At 41.8% G+C, this 10,542-nt stretch overlaps 1 protein-coding gene across 2 annotated transcripts; it reads left to right on the top strand.

Annotated features, from left to right (window-relative positions):
* Positions 1-2,402: 2,402 nt before the first annotated feature.
* LOC147605833 (aconitate hydratase, cytoplasmic-like) lies at positions 2,403-10,021 on the top strand. 2 transcript variants are annotated; one of them, XM_086792338.1, is made up of 22 exons: positions 2,403-2,801; positions 2,885-2,932; positions 3,068-3,150; positions 3,587-3,691; positions 3,847-4,007; positions 4,369-4,461; positions 4,544-4,729; positions 5,408-5,569; positions 5,711-5,855; positions 5,947-6,089; positions 6,259-6,315; positions 6,414-6,493; positions 6,624-6,699; positions 6,862-7,047; positions 7,148-7,215; positions 7,410-7,528; positions 7,700-7,821; positions 7,905-8,003; positions 8,294-8,773; positions 8,871-8,969; positions 9,138-9,380; positions 9,468-10,021. In XM_086792338.1, the coding sequence occupies exons 3-22, from the start codon at positions 3,147-3,149 to the stop codon at positions 9,534-9,536; spliced, it is 2,697 nt and encodes an 898-aa protein (XP_086648464.1). In that variant the 5' UTR covers positions 2,403-2,801; positions 2,885-2,932; positions 3,068-3,146; the 3' UTR covers positions 9,537-10,021. The 2 variants fall into 2 exon arrangements, with proteins under 2 accessions (XP_086648464.1, XP_086648463.1); XM_086792337.1 differs by having other exon boundaries at positions 2,663-2,801; positions 2,885-3,150.
* The last annotated feature ends 521 nt before the right edge of the window (positions 10,022-10,542 follow it).

Here is a 10,542-nt window from a genome sequence, read left to right as displayed (position 1 = left end):
AGGCGATCTTGGGAAAAATCCAATAGAAGGTGCTCAAAAAAAGGGAAGAATGAATGGGTGGGTCGCATTTGAAAGGGAGAAGGGAGGTCACAATGTAGTGTGAGGATGAGAATTTAGAAAATGAATCTTACATAGCAAGGTGGCTCTTGAAAGGAAGAAAAATGAGCCTTACCTAGCAATGTGGCCATGCTCTTAGGTCTTCTACTCTTAATCTCCTTAAGGTTTGGCTCTTGGACAAACGATGGCCCATGATTGATGTTGCTCTCTTTCCCCTTCTCCACACAACAGATCCCTCTTGCAATAAAGCCCATTAAATTGGAAAGTCCACACACTTCCCATTGCAATTGTCCTTCATAGCTCTCCATTGCTAGTTAGGAATGCTACTAACCCTAGTGCTTCACCAATTAGGAGAGACCCAACAACCACAAACTTCTCACCCTAAAAGTTTGTAAACCCAATGGATGCATGGGATATTGAAAGGTCCTCCATGATGGTTGGTGTCAACTTGGTGGAGAATGGTGTTTAAAGCAAGGGCATTAAAGTGGTAGGTGCCTAGAAACGTCCAATACAGAGAGTTGTTTTTCAAAACAAAAATGATCTCATTGGCACATTTTCATGTTTTTATCAAGTGCCTACTTTATCCTCTTGCATTGGACCACTCAATGCATCCAAATATGTTTTTTGTGTATTGATTAGTTTGGAAGTTTTTTGAACCTTAGTATAGGTGAGTGATGTGAAAAGTGAAAACCTTAGAAATGTTATTTGAACCTTAGTACATGTGAGTGATGTGAAAAGTGAAAACCTTAGAAATGTTTTTTTTTTGGCTTTAATGTGCGGTAGTGGGAGGACCATTTAAAAAAACCTTAGAATCTTAGTATAGGTGAGTGACGTGAAAAGTGAAAACCTTAGAAATGTTTTTTTTGGCTTTGATGTACGGCAGTGGGAGGGTCATTAAAAAAAACAAAATTGGAGGAACTATCTGGAAGTTTGTAGAGGCGATTAGCGAACCTGAGCGTAGATTGGTCATTTGAGGCGGCTGTCCAACACGAGCCTAGAAGCTTCTACTTAGATGCCTTTAAAACCTCGAGCTCAAGTAGAGAGAGAGAGAGAGAGAGAGAGAGAGAGAGAGAGAGAGAGAGAGAGAGAGAGAGAGAGAGAGAGAGAGAGAGAGAGAGAGAGAGAGAGAGAGAGAGAGAGATTTTAACATGAATGTTACCTGATTAATACAAATGTTGAGGGAGACACAGTGCGCACTTGTTGTCTTGTTTTTTTTAAAGTGTCATCTTGTTTTTTTAATAAATCCTCTGCTTGAATATGAAAGAGAGACTTGGAGTTGTGATCTTGTTTTTTTTAAAAATTGTCATCTTGTTGTGAGCTGAGGCGCAGTGTCTTTGTGTTGAGAGAGAGAGATAATTGAGAGAAAGAGAACGATAAACGAATATAGCCCGCTTGTCTGACTCACGAATGAAAGTGTTACATTTTTTTAAACGTTCTTAAGCTTGAGCAAATATGGGTGGAATGCCTGACTTAGAAAATTATATGAACAGAAAAATATATTAAAAAAAACTAAGGTTCATCGCTATTGTATAAACCTTAGTGTGCCCACTTAGCCTGAATATGATTCATGAAGCAATATTAGGACTCTCATTGTCTGGTGTTACTCAATGCATCCAATTATGATTCATGTCTAGACTCTCATTGTCTCGTGTTAGAATGCGAATTGGTGTCCGATTTTCAATTAAATGGGCCATGTCTTCATTGATTTTGAAGGTGCCCGTGCCACTATGTTTTTCAATATGAGCCAAGAATTGGTGTCCGATTTTCAATTAAATGGGCCATGTCTTCATTGATTTTGAAGGTGCCCGTGCCACTATGTTTTTCAATATGAGCCAAGGATGGTTTTTTTTTGGGAAGTAGATATAGTATTAACAAAGGAAAACCTTTACAAAAAAGTTCACTTCACATATTGGGGAATTGGAATGTTGTTCAAACACACCCAAAGGTCCCGACTCCCAACAAAGATACTTTCTCAAGGGTTAGGTTGAGATTGTGCGAAACACATGGACGAGCATGACAGGTCACACGACACGTGCTAGGCCGGTGAGATTAGTTTCAGGATCCGATGACGTGGCTTGTGCTTGTGTGGCGTGCCAAGTTCCAATTCTCATCTCGCCACGTCATGGAAGGTGCAACGTGGCATTCATTTCACACATGCCAAGTCATGCGCGAAGCTGTTTTCTGGCGCCACGCCATATTTTTGGAAGGAGAGTGCTCCCTTGGCCCACAGCTATGACGTGGCACTTGTCATTTTCCTTGCCACGTCATTAGTGTGGTAAGAATTTTGCCACGTGGCATCCTTGAGCACCACGTCATGTGAGGAGTTTGCATTAGCGTTTACTTCTGTAGCTTCGTCTTCTTGCAGTGTGGCGGCCTTTGGTTTCTAGCAGCGAGCTTTCTTCGCCATGGTTAAGAATTAGGGTTTCACCGATCACTCAGAGACCCTGCTGTTTCGCCATTGACAAATTAGGGTTTCACTGATCACTCAGAGACCCTGCCATTTCTCCACTGAAAAACTTTCCCTTGCATCTCTCGCTTGCGGCAATTCCAGCGCTTGCTAAAATCTCTGTAGACGCGGACGTCTCGCGGTGACGATTCCCCTTTTCGTTTTTAGTTTAAAAACAAGCTTCACCAGATTCTGCGAGTTTGTCGGACCGGTTTGATTTTTTCAGCAGAAAAAGTACGCTGAAGAAAGCAAGGCGACGATTTCTGGGACTTTTCGTGCAGCAGAAAAAGAAAAAACAGTAAGGGCTCTTGAGTCCTGTGTTAGGGTATCCGAGATTACTTCGCTGCTAAACATTCATAAGAAAAGTTTTGTCTGTTGCAGAGAAAAAGCTCGGGACTCCGAGATTCCTGTGCAGATTTGTCGCATCAGGCATGCCACTATGCATTTTTCTTCGTTGATCCGAGCTTCTCGAACTACTTCTTCCCGGGTTTCTTCTTTCTTTACCTCTCCTTTGGCTTCCAGATCAGCCTCCGCAGTTTCACCGCATGATAATTGCCTAAACAGGGCCTCAGAAGCCAGCCCTCTCTCGACGCAAGCAGTTGCCATCTCACCTCTGCAACGTTTTGCAAGGCGTCTCTCAACAATGGGTACGTCTATGCACTTGGATAGTTCTCTCATGGGATCGAATCTTTTGTCACTCACTACTTTGTTATGTCAGGCATGGATCAATCAACTCCTAAGCAGCTCTCGCATTGTCTTGATCTAATGCATTGCATGGTTACCTATAGTAATTTCTGCTTAAACATGAATCACTGGTCTTATATCTTGTTGCCTGACTATAAATGCATGCCGTGTCCTCTTTTTACACCTGAAGTTTATGGAATGCATATGCCTTCTTTGCGTTCGCAAGTTTAAGTGTTAGATCTGTTTTGTCATGGTTTTGGCTTGAGATATATGCCATCTTCTCTTCCAAAGAGTTTGTACATTGTGAAGTTTTCTTTACCAGAGAACTTACACATTTTGAAGTTCGAATATTAAGTCTTTTACCAGTTCTGATTGTTATTTTCCATGTTTTCACTACAGCAACTGAAAACCCCTTCAAGTATACACTGACAGACCTGCAAAAGGCAGAGGGTGGAAGTTTTGGCAAATACTACAGTCTTACAGCATTGAAAGATCCTCGAACAGGTGATTACCATCTTGAGCCTTTTCTGTCATTACAATGAATGCTTCTTAATACCTGAAGCTATGGTAGAGGTTTGATGTATTGGTTGCACAGGTTATTGGCATGAAAACAAATGGCAAGTATACTAATTTTTTATTTAAGGTATTTTCTGCTGCAGATACACTGCCTTTCTCTATCAAGATTTTGCTAGAGTCAGCAGTAAGGAATTGTGACAATTTCCAAGTTCTGAAAGAAGATGTTGAGAAGATTCTTGATTGGGAGAACACTTCACCAAAGCAAGTGGAGATTCCTTTTAAGCCGGCTCGTGTTATTTTGCAGGTCAGATCTGCTCTAATGAGCTTCCTCTTCACTAGTGCTCTTTGCAGTTTATGTGGCTTTTGACTGCCCATTGCTTAGGAGGGTCTAATTTGCATTGAAGGGCAAGAAAGCTAGAAAATTCAACTTTATTTATTCGGAGAAGAAAAATATATGGGTTAAATGTATATTAGTCTTGTACTCTGGTTTCCTTCTACTTTTTACATGTTATTCGTTTTGAGGGGGCCTTAGTTTTGAACTTTTGAGGGGAGCCTTATTGAACTTTTGGGGTTAGCTAGAGAACTATAAATTGTTTGGAACATCACAGCACAACTTAAGAGCTGTACGTTCATACTCAGCCTTATGACAAAATGGCTTCATGCAGGATTTCACAGGGGTCCCTGCTGTTGTGGATCTTGCTGCCATGCGGGATGCCATAAAACGACTTGGGGGTGATGCCAACAAGATAAATCCTTTGGTGAGCACCTACCATAAAATTTACTATTGAGGTGGGGGGAGTTAATGAAATCAGCTGTTCGCTGAGTTATTCAAGTGTGCAGGTCCCAGTTGATCTTGTAATTGACCATTCAGTCCAGGTGGATGTAGCGAGGTCAGAAAATGCTCTTCAAGCAAACATGCAGTATGAGTTTAATCGTAATAAGGAGCGTTTTGCATTTTTGAAATGGGGTTCAACTGCATTCAAGAACATGCTGGTTGTTCCTCCAGGCTCTGGAATAGTGCATCAGGTATGTTCAAGGTTAATACAAATATAAAAACGAGTAAGCAAGTTGTGTGCTATCTTACTAGTAACCATGATTGAAATTATTTTATTTTGAAACCTTATTAAGTAGCTACTCAAGTTGCTCAATGTCTTGCGAGTGCAACTGCATGATAAGGTTGTCAAATAGTCTGTGTGGCCTTTGGTCTTGGTGCCATTTTGGTCTTGCAAATTCCCTAGGAGGTACTCTTAACTGCTGTTGATTTTATGGAAGTCTGGACTCTAGATGGGCATAACTTCCCTGCAAAAGATAGTGCCTCAAGGGGCTGGTAGGGTTTCTGTGTTATCGATGTATCAGGTTGATCTGTACTTCTTTGGCAGCTTTGCAAGTGCTATTTTGATTATATTAGCCAAACATTGATTTTTTCTTCAGCAGAATGAGCAATGGATTATCCTTGTTGGCTGTTTACCCTTGAGTCATCTCAAACATTGAACAGGAATTGTCACCTCTGCTTGAAGTTCTCTGGACTAGCTAGGCATTTTCTCTGGCTGCATAACCTCATTTGTTTGGTTTGAATTTTTAAATAGAAATTTCATGTTGAGCAAAATCTGAATAGCAACTGTAAGTCTTAGTACTAAAAAGTCAAAGATCTTTTTTGGCAGCTAGATCAACTTATGTTACTATTTTTGGTGTGTACAACTACAGGTGAATTTGGAGTATCTTGCTAGAGTGGTCTTCAACAGTGAGGGAATGCTTTACCCAGATAGCCTTGTTGGCACTGATTCACACACCACAATGATAGATGGGCTTGGAGTTGCTGGTTGGGGAGTTGGTGGAATTGAAGCCGAAGCTACTATGCTTGGTCAAGTAAGTTTGCTCACACTTTACCATTAGCTTGGATGCTATGTTAAAAAACCCAGCCGCTTGTTCATCTGATTATTTTCTTCACATAGCATGTTCGAATGCCTTGTATTCTATAAATATACTCACTTAAGCTTTTTGTTCCAGCCTATGAGCATGGTTCTTCCAGGTGTGGTTGGTTTCAAGTTGACTGGGAAGATGCTTACAGGGGTTACAGCAACTGATTTAGTACTTACTGTCACCCAAATACTGAGGAAGCATGGTGTAGTTGGCAAGTTTGTGGAATTCTACGGTAAGTTCAATAATCTAAAGAAAGAGGTTTATGCTTTGTTTTTGCTAGCTATCATGTTACTGAATGAAAGAACCTTACTTGTGAAATGCAGGTCCAGGGATGTCTGCACTTTCTTTGGCTGACCGTGCAACCATAGCAAATATGTCCCCTGAATATGGGGCTACTATGGGTTTCTTTCCTGTTGATCATGTCACCCTGCAATATCTTCGTTTGACCGGAAGAGATGAAGATAAGGTGATCTGTTATGTGGTTTAGAAGGTGCATGTTGTTTATATGCAGGATATATGAATAGCTTTGGCTTGTTGATTAACCACAATGAAGTTGTTTAGCTATAATTGTTAGAGAGCTGTCTGATTACATCCCTTCAGAGACTGAAAATGGCAAGTGGAATGCTTCTCTGCAGATCAGAATGATTGAAGCTTATCTGCGTGCAAACAAAATGTTTATTGATTATGACGAGGTGAAAACATCTTATTTCTATGTATTGATTATACTTACATTAAGCAGTAGTTTTGGGAAGTTTCTGTTCTTACAGCTGCTGTTTTCTTTTATCCGCAGCCTCAAATAGAGAAAACTTACTCTTCTTATCTCGAATTGGATCTTGAAACAGTAGAGCCTTCTGTGTCTGGACCGAAGCGGTGTGTTCTCTGAATATATTGTTTGGATGAGTGACCTGTGAAAATGGCATATGTCTAGGATCAGATTAGGCTTGTGCAGTCTTAGTAATCTCTTTCACAGGCTGAGCTGATTTGTGTGGGTTGTGAACAGTCCTCATGATCGAGTTTCCCTGAAAGATATGAAAAGTGACTGGCATGCTTGTCTCGATAACAAAGTTGGCTTCAAGGTTGGTATAAAAATGTGGTGCCTGTGTTCAGTTATACTATTCATCGTTAATTTTTGTTGCAAAGAGGACTTTGTATTTTTGATATTCTAATTGTTAGTCAGAGAATTATACAGAATCTTCCACAAAAAAGATATGAGCCTTCTAATGGTAATTTTTTTTTAGGGATTTTCCATCCCAAAAGAGGAGCAAGCCGCTGCCTCAAACTTTACATTCAATGGGAAACCTGCGGAGTTGAGGCATGGTGATGTTGTCATAGCTGCCATTACGAGCTGCACGAATACCTCTAATCCAAGTGTGATGCTGGGAGCTGGCCTTGTTGCAAAGAAGTCTTACGAATTGGGCCTACAGGTACATACTTTCCGAGCTAGGAATAGATTGTCAGTTTGAGGCATGTTCACCTTGCATTAGGAGAGTCAATTCATTTAATTCATGGGGTTTTACAAAACAGGTGAAACCGTGGATCAAGACAAGTCTAGCACCTGGTTCTGGAGTAGTCACGAAGTATCTTCACGAGAGGTTTGGAATTAACTTCAGAGTCTGTATGATCATTTATGCACCTAAGCTGGCAGCTCACTAAAATCGTCTAAGTGAGGGTCTGTTTTGGTAATCATTGAAGGTTACAAGTTTGTTTGCTATTGTATGCTACATAATCAAACCCTGTATTCTCGTGGATCTCTCGATTTTCTCCTCACAAGTTTGGTGGTTTGCAGTGGACTAAACAAGTACTTGGACTTGCAAGGCTTCAGTTTAGTCGGGTATGGGTGCACCACTTGCATTGGCAACTCTGGAGAGATACACGAATCTGTGGCAGCAGCAATCACAGACAATGGTAGTGTTTTCATTTAGTAATTGTGCTTATGTGCGGAATGTTTCTATGGGCAGTTGCTTGTCAGGATTATCAGACATACATGAATCTGCTCGCATTGATCAAACTGTAAATTTTATTTTCTTACGAAGCTGTACCAATAGAGACCTGACACATTGGTGGTCCTGCCTGCAGATATCGTTGCTGCTGCTGTATTGTCTGGGAATCGTAATTTCGAGGGCAGAGTGCATCCACTGACTCGGGCAAACTATCTGGCCTCCCCACCACTTGTGGTGGCATATGCCCTGGCTGGAACTGTGAGTGGGGGTTTTTAAGCTGTTTAATGAATTGCCAAAGTTTGCTAGTGCTTTATTAAAAGTGTATTAATTTGCCATGACAGGTTGACATTGACTTTGAGAAGGAACCAGTTGGAACTGGCAAAGATGGAAGAAAGGTGTATTTAAGAGATATCTGGCCTTCCAGTGAGGAGATTGCTAAAGTAAGGCCAAAGATACATCATTTTGAAAATGTTGCATTTGGAAAGGTTGCAAGCTGTCTGCATTGCAACATTTCAAATTTCCAGTGCTGTCTTTTGGTGGCTGCATTGATTTTTTGCAAGCAAAAGACACCAATGGAAATTTAAAATGTTAGATTTAGAAAGCTGCGAGTACGCTACATTGGGTATGTGCAAGCAGAAGATACAATGATTTAGTTATTTTTATTGAAGCAGACTGCATTTGTTTTGTGCAAGATACAGATAGCAATGATTCAGTGATTATTTTGGCACAGGTGGTTCAATCTTCTGTGCTGCCTGAGATGTTCAAGTCGACTTATGAATCGATTACCAAGGGGAATGCCATGTGGAATGAATTATCTGCTTCCAGTGGCGCTCTTTATTCTTGGGATCCAAAGTCGACATACGTGCATGATCCTCCATTCTTTCAGTCCATGTCTCTTAATCCACCTGGGGCACATGGTGTGAAGGATGCGTACTGTCTTTTGAACTTTGGGGACAGTATAACTACTGATCACATATCCCCAGCTGGTAACATTCACAAGGACAGTCCAGCAGCAAAGTATCTGTTAGAGCGTGGTGTCGAACGGAAGGATTTCAACTCTTATGGAAGCCGTCGTGGCAATGATGAAATAATGGCTAGAGGAACATTTGCCAATATTCGCATTGTGAATAAGTTTCTGAAAGGAGAGGTGGGACCAAAGACAATCCATGTGCCTTCTGGAGAGAAACTGTATGTGCATGTGGCTGCAACGGTAAGCATAGTGTCAACAATGTATTTTGTTATCAGCAAAGCAGCGGCCTGCTCTCTTTTTAACCGAGTGAGTGAGATTATCTGGTTATCTTCTGCAGAAATACAAAGAAGCGGGATTAGATACGGTGATTCTTGCAGGAGCTGAATACGGCAGTGGCAGTTCAAGGGATTGGGCTGCCAAGGGTCCATATCTATTGGTATGACGTTTAATGGTGTTTTAAATGAAGGTGTAAGACACCCTCTTGGGTTTCAACTGAAATACTTGGAAATTTCGGTTTTGTAATTTATTCTTGCCTGCTGGTTAGTCCTGACATGCTTTTGTAGTAGCGTCTTGCCTAATGTGGCTTCAATTTTTTGTTGCTTAGGGTGTTAAAGCGGTAATAGCAAAAAGCTTTGAGCGTATACACCGCAGTAATTTGGTCGGGATGGGAATTATTCCCCTTTGTTTCAAGCCTGGTGAGGATGCTGAATCTCTTGGCCTTTCGGGCTATGAAAGATACTCCATTGACCTTCCCTCTGATATCAAGTCCATCAAACCTGGGCAAGATATTGAAGTGAAGACAGACAGTGGAAAAAGCTTCACCTGCACTCTGCGTTTTGATACCCAGGTAATGCGTTTTGAAGAGCACTACCCACGCCATAGCCATGGTTTTGATCATTGCAACTAAATCTGTGCTTTTGATCTTAAACTGCAGGTTGAATTGACTTACTTTGAGAATGGTGGGATTCTTCAATATGTGCTCAGGCAACTCGTTGACCACTAGGAGGATAATGGTGCATCATCTGGTACCCTTTGAGTTTCAATTTTCAAGAGGGATATACGGATGTGAAGTGCAGGTGCGGTGGGGACTGTCTGGGGGGTTTTGCGGGGTGCTTGGCTGAGATTTGAAAACATCAGCGAGCAACCATCTCGCTAAAGCTTTTTGATTCTGTAATAATTTCATATTGCATGAGCCATAGGTGTGGCCTTACTGTTTTTGGAAGTCTAGTGCAAGGGATCGTGTCAACAATGGAAGTGCGTGTTTTTTGCCTTGCGCGCATGAGAGTCGAGACATGCCCTCTCACCAAGAGGGATTGAATCGAGCGTGTGTAGCGAAGCTCCTTTATCAATAGAATTTGTTATGAGTAAAGGATGTTTGCTCCAAGGTCTTAGCACATGGAGCCCGTGCACTTCATCTTAGCAGATAGCTATGATTCAGCATGGATGTGTTAAGTAATTTGCTGAATATATATCAACAAGTTTTTGAAACCTCTCTCTCTTGGCATAGCGTTTTATGTAGCTCTTTGGTGGGCACAACCGGTCGCGGGGGGGTTTAATGTGTCATGTGTGCCACATGCGCAGCTTGCTCCGGTGAAGCAGCTTGTGGCAGCTCTGAGCGTGCCCCAACCCTACCAGATTAGTTAGGGTACCAAAGGGAACCTGGGCCTGGGTGTTCATCCATTCAAGCCTCATCTCCCTTGTCTATAGATACAGGGCGGGAGATCGAGCCTGATCAGTGATAGTAGGTAGCAATGGGTTCGCAGCTCGCTCCAACATCACCACAAGCAGCTGCATGCACGACTTTGACCCCTCACTGTAACCAGTAGATGGCTTCTCCACCATTGCAGGCCCAGGACATGGTAATCCTCATGCTCAACAGGTCCTATCTACGAAGCAGATGAAAGTTTTTCTGGTTTTGGCTTTGCCGTGGAGGCTGCTGTGCACTAGGCAGACATTTCTTGTCCTGGGTCTACAGGAGCAGACACAAATTCAAGAAATTAGTTCGAGTT

Source organism: Cibotium barometz, chromosome 58, assembly GCF_041138505.1.
Source record: "Cibotium barometz isolate CiBa-2024 chromosome 58, ASM4113850v1, whole genome shotgun sequence".
Taxonomy (NCBI): Eukaryota; Viridiplantae; Streptophyta; class Polypodiopsida; order Cyatheales; family Cibotiaceae; genus Cibotium; species Cibotium barometz.
Note: the sequence above shows the minus strand (reverse complement) of the source record. Positions and strands in the feature narration are given on the sequence as shown.